Source organism: Anas platyrhynchos, chromosome 11 (genome assembly GCF_047663525.1).
Source record: "Anas platyrhynchos isolate ZD024472 breed Pekin duck chromosome 11, IASCAAS_PekinDuck_T2T, whole genome shotgun sequence".
Taxonomy (NCBI): domain Eukaryota; kingdom Metazoa; phylum Chordata; class Aves; order Anseriformes; family Anatidae; genus Anas; species Anas platyrhynchos.
In genome coordinates, this window is record NC_092597.1 from 4,529,180 (window position 1) to 4,555,561 (window position 26,382).

Genomic DNA, 26,382 nt, shown 5'->3' on the forward strand with positions numbered 1-26,382 from the left:
AAATAGACTGTAACTTATTATTTAAATTTTATGCTATGAATACTTAATGAATTGAGGCGATGATCTTTTAAAATGTGCCTTGAATTTTTCCTGTTTATAGGTTTCTTGTTCCTTCATATATCAGTGCAGCCAAAAGTAAAGTACTCCTCCTTTAAGATACTGTAGATTGTTTTTTTGTTTGTTTGTTTGTTTGTTTGCTTGTTGTTTTTTTTGTGTGTGTTTGTTCGTTTGTTTTTTCCTCAAACATTTCAGTACCTCCACATCTATGGCAAAATGAAGGTTCCTGAATTCTGTGTATCCCTTAACCTGTGGTGAGAAAACTCACAGACCAAACCTTTGCACTAATCTGCTTGGGGTGCTGTGGCACCTTTTCAGTATTGGTAGAAAAACTATCATCTTGTACCTAAAATTTCCTCCAATCATAGGTATCTGATTGTATCATTGTTTATAAACAAATGAAGATACTGAGTAGATTAAGGTGCAAGCACAATTATAGTCAGGACAATGGAAGCTTCTAGATGGGCATTTATTTTATTCTTAAGTATAGATAAGAATTAAATATGAATAATTGTAATTCATCTATAAAAATACAAAATTATATAGGTCCGTGCTGCACACATACAGCTAAACATGGCAGCTTCTCTATCACTCATCCTGGGAGCTGTTTGTTTATTTACCATGTAGAATCTGTCACATTTTCCTCTCAGCTTGCCTTGGCTTCTTCAGTCCCAATTTTGCTCTAATCTTTGGTAGTGGGGGGGGCAGAGGGAATACCTTTCCAGTTTAATTCTGCTAACTCCAAGTACCAAAGTATTTCTAAGTGAGTAACCAAATGGATGGTATATCAACATCTGTTATACAAGGAAAGCCTTTCTGTCCTCTACAGCCAGTTTAGATCAGTGACTTCTGTTTTTTGATCCACAGAAATCCATGCACTTCTTTCAAGAGTTCCCATAAATGAAAGTTACGAAAAGCCGACCAGTACAGGTTCCACATCTCTATTGGAGGAATGTGTTTCTGGCAAGAGATGGTTAAGAATCACTGATCTGGACAAACATGGGTTTTGGAAATAAATTTTCTTAGCTTCCAGGACTCTTTTGTCTCTCTGTCCTTATGACTGTCACACCAGGTGTTGTTAACACCTGAGATTTTGTAGAAAGCTCTAAGATACTCTGACCACCCCTAGAAACCTAATAGCCTACATCCCAGATGAAAGTTAAAAAGCATGTCTAGAGGTCAGATGAGAGGTGTGATGATTTCTGTTCACACATTAACCTTAATTAGATAAATAACTTGGTTATTTGCAATTATTATCATCACTGAAATAGTTAATGTTTACTTTAAATTGTTGTCATTACATTTTACAGCTCTCGCTTCTCCAGGATGAAAGGAAGTAATTCACATGTCCAGGTTACTATGCCCTGTTACCAAGACCTCTGTTCAATTGTGTTTTGCACAGAGCATCTTAATTGTTGGGATCCTATACCCACTAACCCGACATTATGGCACCATATAGCTGAAACTGAATTCCTGTGGCCATGGATGCTGGTAACAGGAAGAACCATTGATTTTTCTTGTACACTTTTGCCTACTTGCACTGAATAATCTACTATGTATTTCAACTGCTACTTCCTCAAATTTGTATGCCTATTTGGACCAGAATACACATGGTTTAGTGCCACTAAAACCAGTTGTCACCCGATGTATGTTTTATGTACAGATATACACCTATAAATGTAGAAGCAGTCTGTATAGAGGCCTCTAGCATTGCATAGAGGCATAACTTACCTAAGGCCTGGAAGAGTGCTACTAGCTTTGTCCTGTCTGCCTTACACCACAATTCCTATTTACAGCATTCTGTTTATCTCAGTTGCCTCTTTCAAGATTTTTATAGGCCTTTTGCATCCTTTTGTAGAAGTCTCACACATAATCACTCAGTATTTCTGTCTTCAAAGAACAATAATAAAAATGGGAGAACAATGCCACTAGGAGCTGTTTGGGAGCTGACTGGGTGAACTGGGATTACAAAGTGGCATTTCATTGGTCTACAAAACTGCATTTAAAAAGTGAAAAAGTCTAAGTTTTTCCCTAGGAAGATTTCAATGTATAAAATGATTTAAATAAAAATAATAAAATCTACTTTTCACAGTAAGTGAAAAAACAAACAAACAAACAAACAAACAAACCAGTATCTTTCAATGCTTGTATTTGTGCTAAGAAAGTCTCTACTGCTACCAACTACCAGTCCCTCCTGAGAATATTTTAAAACTATCTTTTGATAAATAGGCTTCCAACATCTCTGCCACCTCTGTTTCCGTCCCTACAGGAGACAGACATGGTCTCTGAGCAATGTTCCTGTTACAAGGGAATCCCTCATCTGGTACTAAAATGCTCAACATATTCTCCCCCATGCTGTCCTAGCAAATTCTTTTCAGTCACCTAGTGTAAATAGTATTTCTCATTTAGGGTGTATGGCCTTATGGTTATATATTCTTGGCAAGCAGAGAGCTGACAGCACTAATTTACACAAGTAGTCAGGGATAATGGAATATTATTAGTGTTCTTATATATAATATGTAAGTATAAACTACTATAAAGAAACTACTCTTAAAAGTCTCTTGCAGAAGTAGTAGTTGTGGAGTTAAAATAATTAAACTGTGCATTCTAAGTATAAGCACTGTTTTTAATACAATGAATTTCCAGCAAATTCAAGTCTCAAGTCCTAGCTGAGAAGCCATTGCTCTGAAATTGCCGATGACCAAATATATATTCAGCATCATTTTAGAAAGGCTCATTTTAAACTGAAGATAATTTTAAACTGAATCATTTTAAACTGAAGATAAATTTCAGTTTATCTTAATGTTGTTTTTATTTTTGTTTCCACTTAAGTCATGATCAAAAGCAGTCCAGCAACACTTTCATATGCATTTGGCATATGCGGAAAAAGTTCTAACTTCCTCAAAGTCAGTTTTGTATGTCATGTGAGAGAACGGGACTTCTAAGCTTTACATATGTAAATCCGTTGACTGTTTTCCATGGATGATCATTTTCAGACAGACATTGTCCCCACCTGTTCAATGCCTGCATGGTGAATGTGTTGCACATAGTTTTTTTTTTGTTTGCTAAGGCACCTAAATGGGCTCAGCATTTCTAAACATTGTCCCTTCTCTAGGAAGCCCTGAGTGCAGCTTGAGAAGGCATGCTCTAACAACAGATGTGCTTTGTAAACCACTTGACTTCTGCAACTCATTTAAAGATTCCTTTCTGCACAGGCACAAATATTTCCAAACCAGTCTGCCTTGCCTAAGGCTGCACCCAACCTACACTGCTTTACTTCGTGCTCAAAAAAAAAAAATAATAATAATAATAATAATAATAAATAAATAATAAACTCTCTCTGCAAATGAAACCCTCTTTTGCATAGCTGTAATGGACCTGAAGTAGAGCAACCTATTTTTTTTTAACTCTGGAAAACAAAACATTTTATGATTCAAAAAGGCAAACTGTCAAATGCAACAGCCTGTCTCACGGCAGGCACCTTCCAGACTGCAGCGCAGCACAGCCGTTTCACAGCTAGAGCCCACCTACTGCACAGACCTTCCCACCTGCAGCTGTGGTGCTGATTGCTCCTTCCTCTCACTCCCATGGCCGTTCAACTTTTTTTTCCAGTTAGACTTCTCTGACATTCTTCCTCCTGTCCCCTTCCCCAAATAAGTGTTCAACAGCACTTTACTACCTCAGACCCCCCAGATAAAAGACTGCACAGATGCCCGCTACAGGAATTAAACTGTGTGTTGAGGCTTCAGTTCAGTGTGCTGTATATTTATAACCAGAAAAACTGTGCAGCATCCTATGCCCAGAATGTGGGATCAGTCAAAGAGGAGACATGCTCTACTTGATCTGCAGGGATCTAACCTCTTTTCCGCCCCAGTGAAGGGTTAAATCTCTCTTAAACATTTTTTTTCCAGTGTTATGCAACCCTTAACTACAACTTAAGTGCCTAAACCTTAATTACTTATTTTTTACCCCAGAAGGCTGTGTAACAACACTAGACTCTTAGCAGCACTGTTACTGGTTCTGTATTGAAACAATTCACATCATCCTTTCTCCCTCCAAGTCATTACTTTACCTGCTGAAGTTACAAAGTAAGAAAACTTGAGCAACCTGCATTTTGGTCCTTCCTTCCACAACACGTAACCTCTAAGGACAGACTGAGTGCCCCTAACACACCCACCACCTCCCTTGTCCATGTGAGGCAGAGAATACCTACCTCCTGCATGTCTAAAGGGAACCCATCCCACCTAAGGCCTTAGAAGACATTTTTCCGCTCCCTGTTGGCCAGGGGCTTTCCCTGAGCTGAGGTGGAAGAGCTGGGGACACACTTGGGGACAGCTGCCCTCCTCCTGGCCCACTTACAACAGGTGGCACTGTTCATTTTTACTGGATCCGTGCAACTTTCCACCTTCCCCAACATCAACAGTGACTTGGGCTGGACTAAAAAGCCATGGTTTTCAACTAGCTTCAGCTTCTGAATCCCTAAACTTTTAGGGAGGTGTGGTCCTATTCAGATATTTAACATAGGGAGATTGCTGCGTAGAAGCCATTCCTCTGCCTTGTTCTTGGCATTCACCAGAGTACCCTATGGATCCCCAGGATTGTAGACCACATATTTAAGCAGCTGATGAAGTCAGTACCTGGTAAAAGCATGGCAATACAAGCACAAAGAAAGATCCGGATACTTAAAGACTACATAATGTTATATATGGAGTGGTAATTCGTGTCGAGAAAATGGTTGATATTAATAAAGAAGGGGGAGATTTGGGAGTGTGGCCATGGGGGTTGGAAAGCCCCGTGGTTGAGATAACATTAGACTCTTAACGATGAGGCCATCAGGAATGTAAAGGAGTTCAGAGGGAATAAAGAATGGTGATTCAGGAGACTCCATGCAGCCTCTGGTTCCTTGTTCCCCAGCCATTAAGGCATGGATGTTTCTGGGTGTTTGCTGTTGTTGTTACATTCATTGTTGTTGGACCAATGAAAAGTTGTTTTGAAAAGAACTGCTGTGGAGAGAAAGGTATAAGAGGGGAGCCTGCCCTCAAGATAAAAAAAAAAAGAAAAAGAGGCAACACGATGTGATGATGTTATGTCATCAACAAAAAGCAGAGAGAAGGAATGAAAAGGAAGAGGCTAGCAGAACGGAGACCAGGACGGGAACAGGCACATTGATTGCCTCATGAAGATAGGTTCAGCCAAACTCAGCAAACTGCTCGGAGAAGCTCGTACTGAAAGTTGCTGTAAATGGGCGAACTGGAGCTGGGAAGAAGCTCAAGCTGAGAGAAGTGGACCTGCGCAGACAACTGCTCCTCGCTGGTAAGCAGTTGTGCATTATGGGGAATCATACGTCCTTAGGAACAAAGACTGTCCTGGTAACCTTACAGCTTATTCTCCTTCTTAGCAATGAGACAGTTTACGATCCTGAAACATGGGACCAAATTGATGTCAAGGTTTGGGACTCTGCAACTAAAAATGACAAGGTTGCAGTGGGATTGTTCAGCACCTGGCGAGCAGTCTCTGAGGCCTTAAAGAGCCATGTGGAGCCACAATCACAAACGTGTGGCTTGCCAATAGTGAGGGAGCTGCGGGCTCCTTTACTGACCCGACTGCTACGCCATCGCCATTCGCCCCTCTGCTGCTACAGCCATCGCAGGCCTTTGCTGTTATGCCCCCTGGTGACCTGAACGTGCCTTTTGACCCAGGCCTCGTTGGCCTTGAAAAGGAGATGGATATGCTTTTTCTTCAATCTGGGAAGAACGGGATACATAAGGCCTGAAGACCGAGTTGCTTGACAACTTAAAGTGAGACATATTGTTCAAAAGGAATGGAAAATGGCGACTTAAGTCATGGAACTTAAAGGATTGTTTGTTACCTTTTCCGATTGTACGTATGTATAGGCATACTCGGGTTTAGTATGTAAAGCAATGTTCTATATATTTAGAATGTTTGACGTGTGTGTGTGCGTGTTGTTGGAGCGTGGACCCAGTGCTGTTTACTTGCCTTTTATACCTTTTATAGCTTTGATAAGTATAAATGTTACTAGATTCAGATTGAGTTGAGACTTCATTTATAGCAAGAAGAAACACCACAGAACAGAGGTGTTTATCCATTTTAAAACATTAAGTACCCTGGAATAAATTATAATTTCCACTTGAAACTGTGATCAATACACAAATTTTTATAGAATCCTTCCTTTGTAATGTGCCCCCCCCCCCCCCCAACTCTATTTGATATCCTGCATATATTATTTCCTTCTCATAAATTTGTTTTCACTTCTCTAAATTTGCTTAGAGGTAACTTTTGAGTTGATCTGTTTCTAAAGATACTTTTGTGCACAATATTCTTCGCTGACTCTACCTTCATAAGCCCATTTTAAATTTCCAGCAGCTGACGGTAGGGTTTGTTTGTTTGTGTAGGAACACTTGAAAAGCCCTCTAAGCTAAACAGAAAAGCATGTTACAATGGAGCTAGTTATCCTTCAACGTAGTTACGTTTCTTGACACATTGCTCAAATGATCCTTAAACATTAGCAAGTCTTAACCAGATGATAAGACTATAATAATAGGGAACTCTAAGAGTTCCCTATTGCCTTTCACTCATTTGCACCCACTTGGCTATAAGTGTCTTGCCCAGCCTGAAGTTAGGCCAGCTCAATTTGCAAGGTCAATGTACCAAATTACCAGATGACTATAAAATACCTATTTCTGTTCGAGGGCTCTCCACTGAAGACACACTTAACACTCCCTAAAATAAGGATCAATGGCAAATATGATTTAAGTAACTGATGACAGCTCTTATTAGGTTGAACACAAAGATAGGCCTGATAAAGAAATGGAAAGTGAAGAGCAGTGAATGCTCCATTTGTCTCTGTATCCAGAATAGCCATACATACACTGCTATCCCATCTGCCTTACAAAAAAATCCTGCACCTAACTAAACAAAACTAGTGACCCTTAAGTGAAAAAGCAATGAAATACAGGAATAAATTTAGTTATTCCTCACTTTACCGTTTGGAAATATAACAACTTGAACAGAAAAACATAAGAACAACAACAACAAAGAAGTGTTGTCTGCTGACAACAGGTGGCTGAAGGAGACTGATTCTCTATTGAGGGCTGCTGATTTCTGCTTCAGTTTGATGTCCATTTAAAGTGGATCTCCAACACAAAAACATCTGTAAACTCTTTAAAACTGAACAGTGAGTATCAGGTTCCTAAAAATAATCACATGATTTCAACAACCTCTGCCATGCAATAGTACAAAAGGAGCAATTACTTTAAGATTAAAAAACAAAACAAAACAAAAAAACTTTTAACATTCACTTCTACAAGAATAATGAGAGGAAAAAAAGAATTTATCTATGAGCAGGAAGACACCACAACTAAAATAAATATCCTGTAAATATTACAGGAAGGTCCTCCAAGTATAGCAATGCCCAACGATTATAAGAGAAGTCTGAATGTATGCATCGCTAGTAGGTCGAGGGAGGTGATTGTCCCGCTCTACTCTGCGCTGGTGCGGCCTCACCTCGAGTACTGTGTGCAGTTCTGGGCACCACAGTATAAAAAGGACATAAAACTGTTGGAGAGTGTCCAGAGGAGGGCTACGAAGATGGTGAAAGGCCTGGAGGGGAAGACGTACGAGGAACGGCTGAGGGCACTGGGCCTGTTCAGCCTGGAGAAGAGGAGGCTGAGGGGAGACCTCATCGCAGTCTACAACTTCCTCGTAAGGGGGTGTCGAGAGGCAGGAGACCTTTTCTCCATTAACACCAGCGACAGGACCCGCGGGAACGGGGTTAAGCTGAGGCAGGGGAAGTTTAGGCTTGACATCAGGAGGGGGTTCTTCACAGAGAGAGTGGTTGCACACTGGAACAGGCTCCCCAGGGAAGTGGTCACTGCACCGAGCCTGACTGAATTTAAGAAGAGATTGGACTGTGCACTTAGTCACATGGTCTGAACTTTTGGGTAGACCTGTGCGGTGTCAAGAGTTGGACTTGATGATCCTTAAGGGTCCCTTCCAACTCAGGATATTCTATGATTCTATGATTCTATGATTCTTCCAAAACAATTCTGCAAGGTGCGAGGGTGACACCATGAAACTTCGAGTCCTTGTGTCTCTGCTAATCCCCAAATCCCAAACCATGGCAAAAGATCTTCATTGGGCTCCAAATAAATCAGTGACAAGGCTAAAAAAATAAATAATAATGAAAAAATAAATAAAATCTAGATCTTCTTAGGAACAGAAGAGGCTCCTTATCATATTCTGAAAGCATAGTCATATTATTTCCAACAATCTATTTATAAAATCTTCATGGGTCTTTCAATATGAGAGGCACTTCAAAAATTAGCTTGGCTTGTAATTTCAGCAACAGACATTGTTTCCCACATGACCGACACTGCACCATTAGATGATCAAGCAGATAACCATTAGCAAGCATCTCTTTAACTTTTAGTTTAACCATTAGTTCTACCAGCAGGAGGGAGCATGTTTTGAGATTACTCAGTACTTAGAAGCCCACTGCAGACACAGCAGAAGAAACAGGAGTTAAAATGGCTGGTAAACCAAAATTATTTTCCCAGTTTGCATTAGGAAGAAAGCATATTAACCTATTGTGATGTTATTGCACGGACCAAGAAGCATGTGAGGTTTTAAAATTATTTTCTACAGAACAAATTCTACCAGTAGCTCTAAAGTGACCTTCAAACAAATCTCACCATGCATGGTGCTACGATATGGCACTGCTTCACTGACCCACGTACGTTTTTCCGGGGCTGTATTCACCAGGGCAGCAAGCAAATATTGAATCACTATCATTTAAAAACAGATTTGCTGTTTATTAGTGCAATATACGGATCCAGCTTTGGAAGAAGAACTCCTCTTTCCTTATCCACTGCAAACACCTGCTGTTGTAGCAAAGGGAGGCCTCTTTAATACTCCATCAGCATCAGCTAAACACAGCTAATGAAAAGATGCAACGCGAGGACCAGACTCCCGCCCCAGCAGCGGCTCCCAGCCATATGTCGCCACATGTTCCCTGCTTTAATCGCGATTACCACAGGAGCAGCTGGGCGGGACGGAGCTCCCCGAGCTCCACAGGTCCCGGCGGCGGGGCCCGGCCGGGGGAGGCTCCCGAGGGGCTCCGGGCCGCTGCCGCTTACCGATGCTCCGCACGTAGCGTTTTGCGGGAACTTTCCTCGCTTCAAGCCGAGGCGGGGGGGCTGGAGAGGAGCGCGGCGATGGAAGGGGGCGGGCAGGGAGAGGGAGGAGGAGAAGGAAACGGCTGCGGCGTGCAATTTGTAATTAGGGCGCTTTGAGCATCTCCCGGCGGGGGCGCAGCGCCGGGCGGCGAGGGGAGCTCGAGAGAGCCGCCCCCGCCGCACGCCCCTCCGGGGCCGGAGCTGGAGCCGTGCGAGCCGTCGGGGCTGCGGCAGCCCTGGCTCCCCAGAGCCGCCGGGAGATCCGCGATCCGCCACCATGAGCAGCGCGGCCGCGGAGAAGCCGGGTCGGTAGCGCGGGGGCGCGGCAGGGCCGGGCCAGGGGGGCGCGGCGGGGGCTGACCTTGGGGCCCGGCCCGGCCCGGCCCGGAGCTCCCAGCCGCCGAGGGGCAGCCCCCGAGGCTTGGGGCCTGCCCCCAGGGAGCGGGACCGAGGAGAGCAGGGGCCAAGCTGGTGGAGGCGACGGGTTGGCGACGGGTTGGCTCGGTGGGTGGCAGTGGCGTAGCCTGCATGCCCCAGGAAACTGGTGCCCTCTTCTACGTCTGTAAACGGAGGGTGATGCTAGCGAGCCTTTGGTTTTCCTGCCCGTTACCCACGTACGTGAATTCACAGTATGGGGCACGGCGCGGGGTCTGTCCTTCCACACAGGCTCCAGGCTTGCGTACTTCCTAGGGGTAAAACCTCTTTGCTGCAATTTATCTCTTGTCTGAAGGCTGGAAATGTCACTGCCTGGCTGCTGCTTCATTGCAGGGGAATGCAGTTTACGTGAAAAAGTGCAGCCTCTACCCTGAGTTACCATACTGCAAAAAGCACTGCATGTTGGGGAGCAGGGGGTGGCTTTGCTATGCTCACAGAACAGTTCAACATGCTTCAGTTGCTGGGCATCTATGCCCTGGCCTTCCTACCTTACACCTACCTCCCCCTATGCTGTCTTAGAAACCTCTACTGAGCAGACAGTTTCCTCCCCAGCAATTTAGGGAAGACAGGCATGCAGCATGGACATGAGCATCACAGGTTGGCTCTGTGGTCACGTAGATCTTTTTGCCTTTGCATTTCTGGCCATGTGTTGTTAACTCATCTCAGACCCTTTGGAGAATTCCAAATTCGTTCCGGTTTCTATTTCATTATTTTTTCTCCATTATTAATCTTTTTACCCTAACAACTCCTATGCCCAATTGCTGTAATAGTATTCCTGAAATTCATTTTCCTTGACCAAGTAGTTGAGTGCAAATACAGTGCCTCTGAAACTCCCAGAGGATGCTTGTTGATGTCCCTAACTGTATGAACATCTTTTCAAGTCAGGTTTGCTGTCACTCAGGAACAGAAGCCTGGAACTGAAGCTATTCGAAGAGCCTTCAGAATGACCAGATTCATGAATCAGCAGCTGGGCTTGCAGCACATCCAAGGGGAGAACAGATGGCAACTGATTCAGTCCATTTTGTTACACACTGTAGTTTATGAAGTGAGTTTTCAGGGACCTGAGGCTTAAACATGCCAAGGGGATGAATGTTTCCAGTTTGAGCAGCTATTTAAGGTACCCATGTACAGTACTGAGCCATTTAAAAATAAATAAATAAATTGTTGGGGGTTCTAAGGAGAAATGGCTGAAACCTGAAGTCTAAGGAAGATTCTTTAGAAAATCTGTATTTAATACTTGCCAGCTACTTTCTCAGGGAAGTCCAAATTATTTAATCTTCTCAGTACCTCTGAAAACATGAGGGTGAGAGCTAGGTCTGAAAAAAGTGACACTTGAGCCAACAAAGAGCTTGGGCTGGGATCTTCAAACCACACTAAACGTTGGCAGAGTTAGACTGGTGATGCTTCTGGAATATCAAGAGTTTCAATGGCTTTCTTCCAGCTAACTTTCAATGCTTATTACCTATGGTACTCCCTTTCATCCTCTGTGGGTACAGCCAGCATCCCCAGCTCATAGCTCCATTCTCCTTACCTCAGTGGTCTATGTCCCCGGATGTTTTTCCTCATTGCTGTTTTCTCTTGGACTCTAGCTGTTTCTTCTTGTCTCACAAGGGTCTCCAACGACCTTTTATTTCACAGCAGGATGTTAAGGAGCCTTTCTTTATGGCAGTGTTTTTATACGGGCAATGAATCAAAGAATAAGTAGAGTCCTGACCTATTAAAAAAGTCAAGAGACATCAGTCTGAGACCAGCCCCTACAAAATGACTCTGCAGATTCTAACTGACTTAATGCCTGTCCCCATCACATTGCCCTAGAGGTTATCTTCAAGAATTTTTGGATGTAGGCCATGTTAGTTAGTATTCAGAGTCTTCTGATTCACAACCTGACACATACTCTGCAGCAACTGAAAGGATATCTGACTAACTGGGAGAGGACATCTAACCTGTATATGCAGCACTAAAATCTGAAAACAATACAAGTGCACTCAAGGTCAATTTTGGTACCACAGTTTTGGGGATATGTAATGCAAATATGCAAAATGTTCTGTGAACTTTAAGGCTTCAATTACAATTTCTGCAATTCAGAACAGGGCAGAGAAGAGCACAAAGCTGTGTATTAGTTTCCCAGAACCAATTTCCATACAGTGGCAATGCCCACTGGTTTCTCATACAGCTGTTTCAGCCGAACTCTTGCCAAATAAGACAGATACCCATTTCTTAACACTCCATGTTTCAGTGTCAGCTAAGCTTTGTACAGAGATCTGTCCCATAATCTCCACTGACAAGCAAATAATGTGCAAACAAATCCCACTAATTTCAGTCCCACTAAAATTAGTGAGACTTGGAATATGGCTCTGTGTTAAAGATGTATATATTTCCCTGGACTTGGCTCCAATGTAAGGTTCTCCAAGGCAATTCTATAGCTATGATTTTTTCTATACATCTTTGAAGACAGCAGTGTTTTGGTGATTGTTGTTGGTGGCTTTTTGTTGGTGTTTTTTTTATATTGTGACACCAATTTGTGATACTGAACGTAGTTGTGATTTTTTTTCTACACAAGGTCAGGCTTATAGAAAAAGTGTAAGGGTACACAATGCAAACCTGTGCCACAGGTGGCTTCATCTGTGACGAATTTTCAGAAAATAAATATTTATTATTGCTGACATTACTTTTCCCGTAGGCTATATCCAGATCTTCTCCCCAGCATAACAGGAATTAAAACAGTATGACCCAAAGAGAAGAATATCATTCAAAACAAAGAAGGATCTCATACAAAGCTCTATGGAATAAACGGATCATTGGTTATTGTGCTGTAGCAAGTGTGTAAAGAATGTAATAGAAAACCGTACTATTTAGTACATATCAGGTTGGAGGTTAGTGCAAAAACAAAAACAAACAAAAGAAAAAAAAGGAAAAAACAAAAAAACAAAAACAAAAGAAAAAGAGAAAAAAAAGAAGAAGACTTGTGCCTTGCGTTTGTTATAAATGAAGATACAACTCAATCTGAATTGAGTAATATTTATAAAAGGCAAGTAAACAGCGCTGGGTGCATGGATAGTCTATGCTCTACCAACACGCAAACACTAACTTCGAACTTTCTAAATATACAGAACATTGCTTTTACATACTAAACCCGAGTATGCCTATACATATGTACAACCAGAAAAGGTATCGATTGAAACATAAACATGGCAAAGTTTTAAAAGGCAAGTGTTTAGCAAACAATCCTTTAAGTCTATTACTATTAATGTCCATGACTGGGGGAGCATAGTTGGAGTTGGGAATCCTGGTTGAAGTGCTCCCGTGTCTTCCATGGCTTCGTTAATTTTTCTCAGATCATCTGTCTCCATTTTCCATTCCTTTTCTTGATTACAAACACCAGAGAATTCCAGAGCTAGTCGTGGGAACGATGTCTCGCTTTAAGTTGTTAAGCAACTCGGCCTTCGGACTTTATGTATCCTATTCTTCCCGGATCGAAGGGAAACAAATATTTCCATCTTCTTTTCAAGGCCAATAGGGCCTGGGTCAAAAGGCACGTCCAGGTCAACAGGGGGCATAACAGCAAAGGCCTGCGATGGCAGCAGTGGCGGGGGGGGGGGGCAGTGGCGTAGCAGTCGGATCAGTAAAGGAGCCCACAGTTCCCTCACTGTCTGGCAAGCCACACGTTTGTGATTGTGGCTCCACATGGCTCTTTAAGGCCTCAGATTGCTCACCAGGTGCTGAGCAATCCCAGTGCAACCTTGTCATTTTCAGTTGCAGAGTCCCACACCTTGACATCAATTTGGTCCCATGTTTCAGGATCATAAACAACTGTTTGATTGTTAATAAAGAGAATAAGCTGTAAGGTTGCCAGGACAGTCTTTGTTCCTAAGGACGTATGATTCCCCATAATGCACAACTGCTTACCAGCGAGGAGCAGTTGTCTGTGCAGGTCCACTTCTCTCAGCTTGAGCTTCTTTCCAGTTCCAGTGCCTATTTCCAGCGACTTTGAGCGGTTTACTGAGTTTGGCCAAACCTGTCTTCATGGGGCGATCAATGTGCCTGTTCCCGTCCTGGCCTCTGTTCTGCCAGCCTGTCCCTGTTCTTTCCTTTTTTCTACTTCTTTATTGATGACATAATTTCATTATATCGTGTTGTCTTTTTTTTTTTTCATTTCGAGGACAGGCTCCCCTCTTATACCCTTCACCCCACAGCAGTCCTTTTCAAACACCTTTTCATCGGTCACACAACTTTGCCCGGCAACAGCAAACACCCAGAAACTTCCATGCCTTAACGGCTGGAGAACAAGCAACCCCAGACGGCATTGTGTCTCCTGAATCACCCTTCTTTGTTCCCTCTGAACTCTTTTACATTCCTGATGGCCTCATCGGTAAGTGTCTGATGTTATCACCAACCATGGGGCTTGCCGACCCCCATGGCCACACTCCCACATCTCCCCCTTCTTTATTAATATCAACCATCTTCTTGACACGAATTATTACTCTATATATCACACCTTTTTAATCTTTGTTTTACAACTTTAATTCCTTGGGACAATATTCAAAAATCCCACAGATTTTTAACGTGAGAAAGGAGACACAGACAAGATAAATGTTCTGTCTGTTTCTGTCTTCTCAAGAATACCAATTCTTATTTTTACTTTTGTTGTTAATTCTAGACTGACTCAGGATATGTCTATAGTTCAGTTTCAGTCACGACTGCACTACCACATAGAGATACTGGAGCTCTCTTTGAACTGGCTAGGGCAGGTACCTGTATCAGTGTAGTCATGGCAGCACAGTGCTCCAAGTGGCCTAATTACTCTGCCAAGAAATAAATGGATACCTGGAATTCCCTGAGGGGAGAGGTGGTTGAATTGTTAACAAAAAGAGTTTTCCCCTGAGGCGCGTTAGTTAAATAGGTGTTAACACAAGAGGCAAAAAACCCCAAGCTCCAACCTTACCATAAAAATCCCTTTGTCCTTTACCTTGTATTTCTGATGTCCCAGTCTTTCCAATCCTTCAGCTGCCTAGAGAGACATAAAAGAGTTTCAGTATCTGACAGAAAATCTAAAATAAAGCAAACCAGCTCCCAGCCCCAACTGAAATCTATACATAAGAGCTTACAAATACAATGAAAGTCTCTCCTGGCTGGAAATACACAGAACTCTCCTCGTGGCGATGGTGGGGTGGAGCTGTTCAGTGGAGTGGATGGAGCATGCCACCTCTGGAGGACAAACATCAGGGTCAGTCCCCTGAGCTCCACAAGGAGCATGTTCATACCCGGTACTTGGAATGCCTGTAAAAAATATGTATTTAATGGGGAAGTCCAAGGAAAAGAAACAAATTAGAGTAAGACTTAGAGGAAGGGAATTTGGTTGTGTTGTTTCTTCTCCCACTAATCTTTCCTCATATGCAAGAGTGATTTCTATTTTTTTTTATTTTAAGTGAAGACATATATACCATGTGCCCTTGGGAGCTAGAACATGGCTGTAACATCACCACAGTGGCTCAATCCACAAATTCAAATGCATCTTTCAGCACTGTGTTTCTGGGCATACTTGGATTTTACATACTGAATGGCACCCACTCATGGACATGAATTGTCACTGCATGACAGAAAGGTGAAGGGGCAATTTTACCAACGTGTTTACTTCCAATTCTTGCGAAGATAAAAATGAACACAGTATTGTTATATATGGAGTGGTAATTCGTGTCGAGAAAATGGTTGATATTAATAAAGAAGGGGGAGATTTGGGAGTGTGGCCATGGGGGTTGGAAAGCCCCGTGGTTGAGATAACATTAGACTCTTAACGATGAGGCCATCAGGAATATAAAGGAGTTCAGAGAGAACAAAGAAGGGTGATTCATGAGACTCCATGCAGCCTCTGGTTCCTTGTTCCCCAGCCATTAAGGCATGGATGTTTCTGGGTGTTTGCTGCTGTTGTTACATTCATTGTTGTTGGACCAATGAAAAGTCGTTTTGAAAAGAACTGCTGTGGAGAGAAAGGTATAAGAGTAGAGCCTGCCCTCAAGATAAAAAAAAAGAAGAAAAAGAGGCAACACCATGTGATGATGTTATGTCATCAATAAAAAAGCAGAGAGAAGGAATGAAAAGGAAGAGGCTAGCAGAACGGAGACCAGGACGGGAACAGGCACATTGATCGCTCCATGAAGACAGGTTTGGCCAAACTCAGTAAACCGCTCAAAGTCGCTGGAAATAGGCACTGGAACTGGAAAGAAGCTCAAGCTGAGAGAAGTGGACCTGCACAGACAACTGCTCCTCACTGGTAAGCAGTTGTGCATTATGGGGAATCATACGTCCTTAGGAACAAAGGCTGTCCTGCTAACCTTACAGCTTATTCTCCTTCTTAGCAATGAGACAGTTTATGATCCTGAAACATGGGACCAAATTGATGTCAAGGTGTGGGACTCTGCAACTAAAAATGACAAGGTTGCAGTGGGATTGCTCAGCACCTGGTGAGCAATCTCTGAGGCCTTAAAGAGCCGTGTGGAGCCACAATCACAAACGTGTGGCTTGCCAATAGTGAGGGAGCTGCGGGCTCCTTTACTGACCCGACTGCTACGCCATCGCCATCCGCCCCTCTGCTGCTACAGCCATCGCAGGCCTTTGCTGTTTTGCTCCCTGTTGACCTGGACGTGCCTTTTGACCCAGGCCTCATTGGCCTTGAAAAGGAGATGGATATGCTTTTCTTCAATCTGGGAAGAACGGGATACATAAGGCCTGAAGACCGAGTTGCTTGATAACTTAAAGCGAGACATATTGTTCAAAAGGAACGGAAAATGGAGACTTGTTTGTAGTTAAGAAAAGGAATGGAAAATGGAGACTGTTAAGTCATGGAACTTAAAGGATTGTTTGTTCTTTCCTGATTGTACGTATGTATAGGCATACTCGGGTTTAGTATGTAAAAGTGATGTTCTGTATATGTAGAATGTTTGATGTTCATTTGTGCTTGTTGGTGGAGCGTAGACTCCCCGCACACCCAGTGCTGTTTAATTGCCTTTTATACCTTCTATAAATATTTGTTTTATAAATATTACAAAATTCAGATTGATTTGAGACTTCATTTATAACAGTATTCTGAATACGGAGCCCAAGACTACATTAAAATTGCACACACCATTTTATTTCATAAATTGTATCTATTTATTTAGATTTCTAAACTAAATTACATGAACAAAATCCACAGTATTTGGCCGAAACTCCCCTTGAGATCAGTTTGAGCTTAACTAGTTTAAGAACTCAGGTAAAGCCATGTCAGAAAGCATACTTGTTTATCCAGGTTGAGACCTTGTGAGTATTGCCTAATCAAAACCTGTAGGCTTATGCCCAGTCTGACAAAATGCTGTTTAAAACAGCCACATGCCAAGGTTACTGTTTTGAGGAGGTAGAAAGCCAGAAAATTGAGTTTGCTGCCAGTAAGTGGATGGTGTGTAGGGGCTAAAAGTTGCAATATTATTACATTAACTTAAATGTGAAAAAAACAACAGGACACTACAAAAATCCAAGATGTTTTTCATTTCCAGCTGTTCATATGCTACAGCTCAGACATACACAACTCATTTAGACCTAACCAAATTGATTCCACTTTTCTATGCAGGCAAAGAAGCAATAGAGGTGGAAATCCCACAGAGGCACCAGGATGTGATGGCCAATGATGAGCAGTAATTACTGCAGCAACACTTCAACGAGCATGAGTGTCAACGAAATGTCTGCCTTCCCTCTGACTTTAGAGCAAAAAACTGGTTTTGCTTTTGTAGGAATTCTGTGTGTTTTCTTGGGACTCCTAATTATCAGATGCTTCAAAATCTTGCTGGACCCCTACAGTAGTATGCCTTCTTCTACGTGGGAAGATGAAGTTGAGGGGTTGGATAAAGGGACATTTGAATACGCTCTTGCATGAAAATTCATTGAATATCCTGCCTTAAATTTGATGATGATCTCATTTTGGAAACCAACTGTTAGTACACTTGTTATACATACATACGTTTTGAAGGTATGTTGGTGGCATCCATTTTTGTTAAATAAATATTTGTTGCAAATTCAAAAGGCACTTCACATGGTTTTTCTATGAGGAACAGTGGAATGGTGGATAAGAAATGGTTAACAGCAAAGAAATACTAAAATGAACAATTTACTATAAAGTTAACACGGAAAAAAAAAAAAAGGTTGGTTCACACAATATCATACTATAAGGAACTAATGGGAAAGCTAACAATTAATAATATAATCATAATTAATAACATCAATTGCTAGTTCAACTCTCACCTTTCAGGAAGAGGAGGTGCTGTATGAATGACTGTTTATAAGGAAACTGAACGTTGTTTCTCCTGTGTGAAACATCTAAGTGGTCCTCTGCAAACAATGCATACTTCTATTTCTTGCTGCTGAGAATGTGTTTTTGATAGATTAGGTCTCCCTACTAGCTCTACAGCTACAGAAAGCTAAACAGAACTAGTGGAAGGGAAACAAACATTGATAAAGATATTTTAGATTCTAAAAACATTCAGCAATACAAAATATATTAATTACCTGCTCAAAAGTCCATTACCTGCTCAAAAGTCCATCTTCTACTTGTGCCTTCCATGCAGTTAAAATCTTAAGGTGAAAGAGAATAAGTAAACATTACATAACCAACCTGACAATCTAACTGAACTGGTCACGCCATGTCAATTTTTACTCCCCCTGGTTAAAGAGGATGATTGAGTTTAAACTGGAACTTCACTTGTTGCACTGTTAGCTGCAACCTGTTCTGTCTGGTTAACAGCTCCTAGCAGTAATTTCACCAGCTTGTCAAGGCCAAAGCAGACACTCACACTGCATACTCGTTTGTGCCCAGCCCCCAGAAGGCAGAGGGGTCCATGAGCTGGCTGGAAATCTTTGAACTCTCCAGCTCATCTCCACAGCTGTTTCTTTTGTGTTCCTACCTCTGTGCACAGTGTATGATCTTGACTGTCAAACTGAGGAACTGGTCAGAGGAGATCTTATCAAGAGAGAAGAACAGACAGTGAAAGCAGAGACTAAAACCACAAGGTCACCCTCAAACACAGGTGTTTAGAAAAGTGTGACAGTACTTGACAGAAATTCAATTCAGTTTTTAAGAAAGTTGGCATCAGAATTTTAAGCACTGTCACTTCTGCTAAACAGCTCTGTTTGCAACAAAGAGCAAAGACAAAAAGATCAGTTACAACGGCTGGTTTCTTTTGCATTTGTTTGGAAAAATCCTTACTAACCCTTTTCCTGTACATAGCAGACAGACACAGCCAGTGGAACACTGGACCTCAAATGCCATTTGGAACATGGAATACTGGATTGTACAGGGAAGGACATGATCTTCCATCTGAAGAATGAGAGCTGCAGCTAACACTCATCTATACTGGTTCATCTAAATAGAATAAACAATTACGTGAATATAAGAACTTTTAAACTGCTCCAGACTCTGTGTAAGAAAAATTGTCAGATCCACACATATTCAGCATGTTGCATTTATCCCAGTTAATTTAACCACAGAATCAAAGGCAGATATCCATATACTGAGTCACGTAATAGGATCATCCACTGCAGAGACCTGACACCATCATTCTTTTTATGTACACTTAATCAGCACATCTGAGCCCTGTACTGTCAGGTTAGATTGCTGAAGGTACTTAAGTTATCTGGGATAAATATAGTTCAGTTATCTCTAAACTACATGGCAAGCACAGCAAACATACCTCAAGAACCTCACTACTTCTTTAGGTTTTGACCCAATCTATTGCTGGAAGCAATTATCAAATTCCCTTATGATTAAAAAGCTTCATAATTTCTTCCTGCCCTTCTCGCACCCCCAAAAGACAACAATCTTCCCAGAATGAATGAACGAAACCTATTTCTTCAAAGATTTTCCTTAAATTTACAGAGTAAAACTTTAAACAGGATTTAGATAAAAATGGTTCAAAAACATGTGGGACAAGGAGACCCACCAATGGGGGTGGTACCCAAGTGATCCCACTGGCTTCATTGGAGTCTGTTCTTCATAAATTAAATCTGTGCATTTTATAAACTCTTGTTATCTCCACTGCTACATATGCAGAACTGAAAAATAGGGAGATTATGATCTGTGCAGAGAATCAGACATAGCTGGGAGGGAAATGGAGATAACAAAAGTATTTTGGGGCCTCCTTGGAAATTTTGCAATACCATAAACCCTGTAATTGAAATGGATAGCTACATTTGCTGGTTAATAGTTAACAAGCTAGAATGCTTCTCTAAATCACCATCCAGAAACGTTTTGAAAGTGAGGGATTGGACAGTTTATTTAATATGTTAAGCAGGAGAAAAATCTGGCCAATAAGGCAGAGTCTGTAATGCCTCAAAGAGAGACTACATGCATGAATAAAAGAGGAAGACTGTCCTTCTCTAAAAACACAGGACTGAGTGGTAAGTTAAATTATCTTGAATAAGGTAAATTTGATAATTTATGTGTAATGATAGAATGCTAAATGCAAAATTTATGGTAAATAACAGTCAAGACACTCCTGGAAATGAACTGTGAAAAAAAAAAAAAAAAAGAAAAAAAAAAAAAGAGAGAAAAAAAAAAAGGTATTGTTTTCAAGAACAGCAGAAAGGTAAGAGACTTTTCTTTTTCTAGCCAAGCAATACTATTAAGGAAATAGGACACTGAAATTACAGGTGACAAAAGATTTGGTTTTGCTCCTTCATGCCTGAAGATGAAATACTTCCTTACAATTTTAAAAAGCTGAAGGAAGCAGAACACTGTGATGAGAAATGTATAATAATGATAACAATAATAATACAGATAATCCAAAAACAGCAGAAGTAACAGAACTTAAATTAATGTAACATTGCTGTGGGTTTTATAAAGCATTAAATAGGAAAACCAACATAAATATGAAGGGGTTATAAAGTGGTATCATTTATCAGGTTACAGCAGAATATCGTCTATAGCTGATGGAAGAAGGGAGGAAATATGCCTTAGCTATATCTCATACTGAAGCCGGAGGACATCTGATTATCAGCTCTTCAAATTATAATTTTGATATGTGTTTTTTAGACAAAATGTACCTTGCCAAGTTGTAAATATTGATGCAGTATTTTATCTTTCAGTGCTAGTGCCAAATGTATTTTACAAAATCATAGATTGGAAGAAATCTCTTGAGGTCATCTAGTCCAAGATCTTGCTGAAAGCACAATATTTAAAGAAAATTCTTCTAATAGGCTTATTACCCTGATTTTCAGTTCACATATTCCTTTATACTGATATATTTTGCTTCTAAAACTTTCTGCTATTATGTACACTTGCAAATTTTCCATGTCTGTCTAAGCATGCTTTTAGTCAGTTTTAGTCCATTTCAGCAGACCTGGACTCCTATTGAATTATACAGGTCTATAAAGTTACACCTCTGTATTTCCTCAGAAGAATTTTACTAGACATATGCATTGCCATTGTTTCCAATATCATTTCAATATCTCAAAATGTGATGCATGCCATTCCAGGGCCATGTAGGCCATCCCACAAGTTGCTGCAGAGATACTTAACCCTTCAAAGGCCTATATTTAAGCCCTATATTTAAGTACCCCTTTCATTCCTGGGGTTTTTATTTGCTTGTTTGTTTTTTGAGGGGTCTGTGTGGAAAAGTGGAGGTGGGAAGCAGATAGTACATCTGTCATATGTTATGGGCTGCCATTCAGAGTGACCTAGACAAACAGGCTCACAGGAATTTCATGGCATTCGACAAGGACAAATGTGAATCCTGCACCTGGGACAGACCAGCCTCCTGCAACATACAGGATGGGGCCTCACTGGCAGGCAGCAGCTCTCCTGGAAGGGACCTGCTGAGCCATACACTACAGAGGAGTCAGCAACATGCTCTGGGAGCAATGAAAGCAGTCCTGGGCAATATTAACAGGACCATAACTAATAGACCAAAGTGATCATTACCCTCTGTTCAGCACCCATCAGATTACACCTGGAAAGACCCAGGCTCTTTACTGAGGTGAGAGATGATGGCCATAAAGCAACAGGTGGATGGTTCTAACTGGGTATACATGAAAACAATCACTGCAAGGACAATTAAATATTAGAATATCTGCCAGGACAGGTTGTGGAATCTGTCCTTGGAGGACAGAACTGAGAGACCTGACTGATGAAAGTCCTAAGCAACCTGATTTGTATTCAGTGTTCAATCTGCTTTGAGCAGGAGGTTGGACTAGATAAACTCCTAAGCTTCCATTCAATATGCATGATTTTATGACTTGCTACAGCTTCATTCACATTGTCTTAAAGGGTGATTCAAGAGTAAAGTCTAAAACAGTGTAAAATTCTAGGAAGTTTTCAATGCCTATGACTACTGATATTTCTCAATAATTAATACTTCACCATAGACTTTTATTTCATCCATTTAGTTTAGAAAACCCAATGTTATTTTTGGATATGTTCCGTTGTTGATTTATTCCTTTATATTACATTAATTTTATTTACATAAAACAGTAATGTTTTGCTATACATTAATTGCCTGCTCATAAACTGTCACTGTCCTGGAACTATTGAAAACTTGAAGGCTAACTTTTGCAATTAATTTCAAAACATATATTTCATTCAAGCTTTTCAGGACAATTTACTTCTAGGCTAGGGTAGAAATATACAAGATAACTTAGTACTTAAGTGGAACATAAACAGTAAATGGATGTCATGGAGTCCTGTGCATCCCTCATATTACCCACACCTTCATTGGCTTCATTTAAATGTAGAGTTATTAAGAGAAATATCATATTTGAAATACAGTTGTATGTACTTAAAAGCTGATCTATAGCCCATTTTATTTAGACAGAAAAATCCTCACAAACTCAGTCTTTCACTTAATTACTTGTTATTCAACATGTCATAGGATGACTGTCTCACAGATATTTGGCAGGGCAGGGAGTGGGGAGCTATTGTCAGAAAATTTATTTAACTGTGCAAGTTAACATTTTTTTATTATTATTACTATTATTTCTTTTTTATTATTATTATTTTATGGCAGAGCCATAGAAGACAAATTTAGGAAGACTGCTTAGGGAGTTCAAGAAATATTTCTCAGAACTTCATTACTTTAGGAGCAAAGACTTCATATGCAACAGCACTAGAACCTTTGCTGTAGCTACAGTAGCACTAGCTGCAGCCCCAGAAGACCAAAAGGATCAGTGACTTAAGACTGTATCATCCCTGAAGATGTCAATGAATAATTCTCCAAATGTATTCTTGGATACAAATGCTAATCGGTTTCAAGTTAACATAATTAATGAAAGTCGTGACAACAACGAAGCATCCCAAGAGGATGTGGGCTCCGACCCACCACATTATGAAGAAACGTCTTTTACTGACGAAGCACACAACAAACTGAGAATCAGTTACAGACCAGGAAAAAGAGAATTATATGACAACTTCCTTCAAAGAGGGGAAAAAACAGAAGCTAGTTTACATCCCTATGATACTCACAATAAAATGTATTATCTACAAACTTTTGGCCATAACACAATGGATCCAGTTCCTAAAATTGATTATTATAGAAACACTGGCAGTGTCAGTGGGAATAAGCTCAACAGACCAAGCTTATTAGAAATTCATGAACAACTTGCAAAGGTAAGTGGAAAGGAAAGATACAATTTTTCTCTGTTCCATTTCCAAGCTGTTAATTCTGTTTATTAATATGAGAAAGTCCTTAAATTCATGGACCTTGCCCAAGAGAGAAAGTACAACTAATCACTTTCCATATTTTCTTCAGTAGCTACAGTATGTTTTCTGCCCTGTATCCTGCTCAAAGCAAAGATTTTCATTAAAAGATGATAGTAATGTACTTGATTATCAGAACATCATAGCTTAATCTTACCTAGAAGTATAAAACTACTGAATTTCTTCTGTTTCATTTAGGAGTTAGGGCAGTAGATGATGAATATCAACTCATAATTTAACCAAATTACACAAAACACATTTATTCCAAATTTAAATTTAACATCAATTCAAAACTAAGTTTCACAGATTCCTGCTGTATTCATCAAAATATATCTATATATCAATAGCTATTATAAAAAGTATTGCGTGCAATAAAAGCAATTTCAAATAATCAGAAATCAAAGCACTACCTGTTTATTGCAGTAACAAACCATTCAAATAGCAAGAAAGAGAACAAGAGTGTTGGGGTTGAAAGTGTTTGCCCTGAAGAGGGACAGGAGACAACAATTTCCAGGTATTGATTCAGTGAATTAATTTAGTCCTTCATGCTCATTATAACAATGAGTTTGGAAAGAATCTGAAGAGTCTTTTGAATGACCATGCTTAAAGTATTTATGGAAGAATAAGGTGGCTGAATTGCTTCTAATATATCATGCAGAAGAGATGTTTAGACTTTTCTCATATCCATGTAAAATACACTTACAAAACACACAGAGAAAATTACTGAACAGGAAAACAACTACCTAATTTGTCTTTGAAGAATTTTCTAGGGCTCAGTTTCTTCTCTCCCCTTCTGAGTGGTTCTACAATACAGGAGTTTATTACTGATACATATGCCCAATGGATTTAATGGGGAAAAAAAGAACCTCCCCCTTAGAGGACTCTGCCTGTTTGTGCTATTTCTTCCACATAGACACTACAGTAAATGAATAATGGAATACCAAAACCATGCAATTTAGTGTGATAAACCTCACTTTTGTCACCCTCTATATCTATATACCCAAAGAAAACACATTGGTCAGGTATAATCTTCATGGTTTGCATATTTTAAACTTCCACTGCAAATAATTTGGTAAGCTAACAACCTTAAGTATCAAATATCAGATTTTCATTAACTTGTGTGTTACTGCCTCAGCAAAATTCACCTATTTATAGACCTTTTAATGCTTGACTTTTGTATGTGGAGGAATGATCTCCATGCAAAATAATAATGCAAAATAATGTGGAAAAATGCAGTGAAAACTTTTGGATGATAAGAACAACTAGATTAAGCAGTTTGAAACAATTAAACTGTTAAAAAAACTACTGCAAAACATTACTGGAATAATACAGTACTGAACTGACTTTGGTAAAGTTATAGCCTCTTTCACCTTATCCACAATAACAAGTTCTCCATAATAAGCAAAGTTCTCCATAAAAAGCAAAGGAGAGACACAGGGTACACCCACTTAATGAACTAAAATCAATCCTTTTTTGAGTTTGTTTTGTACACTTGTGAGGCAGGGCTGGAAAGAGAGAGATCACCTTTGTATTCAAATTCAGACTGAAAGTGTTAAGTGCAGGAAAAACAAACAGACAAACAAACAAAAAATAGAGAAAACATGCTGTCATTGCCATTGCACTGTTTTACATAATTCTGAGGATCAGACTAACATCTGATTTTTGTTCAAGATGTTGTTCAAACTCCAGTTCTCTGTAGATACACCTGTCCTAAGAAGGATCAATAGAAAGTAATGAAGTCAAGCAAAAAAAAAAAAAAAAAGCCATTAGGAAAATTAAGACCTGATTCTTTAGTATCTGATCAGAACATTTCGTAGTTTGGGCCTGACTTAAATTTATATTATAACTTTAAACTTTAAATGAAGGTCTCCACATACCTGCTTAAAATGGTTAACATAGAAAAGAGAAGCAGGTTACCTGAGTAATTGTTTATATTTCCATGACTGCAAAGTAGATGTGAAAAGGGGAGAATATGAATTTGGTAGCCCTACTCCTTTTCAGATGTGTAAGCTGCTACTCAAGGGACTAAACATATTTCCATGTTCCAAAGAAAATTCCTATTATAGAAATAATTTACATTGATGGTGGTCAGAGAGATGAAAAATAGTGTATTTTGGCTTTGAACATAATGCTAAATGAACATATACTAAACATTAGCATATTAAGGAATTTTCAGTTTTGACCATTACCTTTTTTTTTTTTTTTTTTCTGTTGCATATCTCATTTGGTCAAGAAGATTGATTTGTTTGTTTTAAACACAATTAGATAAATTGCTTGAGATTTGTTAAGATTTAGTGAAGACTAAAAAGGCATCAACTTCCATCCCAGAATACAATGAAGGGAAAATTGCTGACTGTTAGGGAAGAGAAAAGAGCCTAGTCTTGTGCCTCTCCAACTATAAAAGGGAATGTCAGAGGTAATGGGATTTTTGTTATGCTGGCAACCTGCTGTGCCCTTACATGTGTTGTGGCCCTGGTCTGGGAACCACTGCCCACAGCACTCCATCATTAGCATGGCTGGAGTCCACTCCTGGCTGTCCCCTGGACTTACTCTGTGACCTTGGACTAATTACTTCTATCTACACACCTTCACCATGTTTTCAAGCTAGTTCTGAACAGGATAGTTCCCAAGTTAGAATAAATTCAGCAGCTGCCAGGCTAAAAAGTACAGGGATACTGTCTCAGCTTCTGAAAACAGTGCCAGAACTAGTAGGTACTATCTAGAAGTACCACCCTAGCTTTTGCATATCCAAGTGCTTTGTGGTCTTTCATACAGTCCTGCCTTAAATTTCCAGACAGATTCCATAAAACCCGATTTTCTGACATGCGCTAGGAGTTGAAAAGCACCACTGAAAGATGCAATCAAATGCAATTTAGACATTCCAAAGAATAAAAAAATGCGAGAACAGCAAGTAGTAGATTAGTAGAGAAGGCATTAAGATAGTATGAAAAAGCTGAGCTCCTATCTGCAGGTGAAAGCAGTATG

General features: G+C 40.3%; 2 protein-coding genes and 1 long non-coding RNA gene across 15 annotated transcripts in view; 2 read left to right on the plus strand and 1 right to left on the minus strand.

Moving 5' to 3' along the window:
- Window positions 1-5,783: 5,783 nt before the first annotated feature.
- On the plus strand, window positions 5,784-17,735 carry CTXN2 (cortexin 2). Of its 7 annotated transcripts, none has more exons than XM_038184979.2 (3): window positions 9,280-9,556; window positions 10,568-10,803; window positions 17,287-17,735. In XM_038184979.2, exon 3 carries the CDS (start codon window positions 17,341-17,343, stop codon window positions 17,587-17,589), a length of 249 nt encoding a protein of 82 aa, XP_038040907.1. In that variant the 5' UTR covers window positions 9,280-9,556; window positions 10,568-10,803; window positions 17,287-17,340; the 3' UTR covers window positions 17,590-17,735. The 7 variants fall into 7 exon arrangements, with proteins under 7 accessions (XP_071899724.1, XP_038040907.1, XP_038040909.1 ...); XM_027466895.3 differs by having other exon boundaries at window positions 9,288-9,556; window positions 10,568-10,731; XM_038184978.2 differs by having other exon boundaries at window positions 9,288-9,556; window positions 10,572-10,731.
- Window positions 11,269-14,930, minus strand: LOC140003448 (uncharacterized). Its single transcript, XR_011812153.1, has 3 exons — window positions 14,792-14,930; window positions 14,653-14,694; window positions 11,269-11,400 (listed from the first exon to the last, which is right to left on the minus strand). It is a non-coding gene; the product is annotated as an uncharacterized lncRNA (long non-coding RNA).
- Window positions 17,736-19,966: 2,231 nt separating the features above from the next.
- Window positions 19,967-26,382, plus strand: part of SLC12A1 (solute carrier family 12 member 1) — a 52,582-nt gene continuing 46,166 nt past the window's right edge. For 4 of the 7 annotated variants that reach the window (XM_038184970.2, XM_038184972.2, XM_038184974.2 and 1 more), the window contains exons 1-2: window positions 19,967-20,105; window positions 22,709-23,307. In XM_038184970.2, the coding sequence (XP_038040898.1) occupies window positions 22,897-23,307 (411 nt within the window). In that variant the 5' untranslated portion in view covers window positions 19,967-20,105; window positions 22,709-22,896. The other 3 variants (XM_005019499.6, XM_005019500.6, XM_038184971.2) reach the window with 2 other exon arrangements.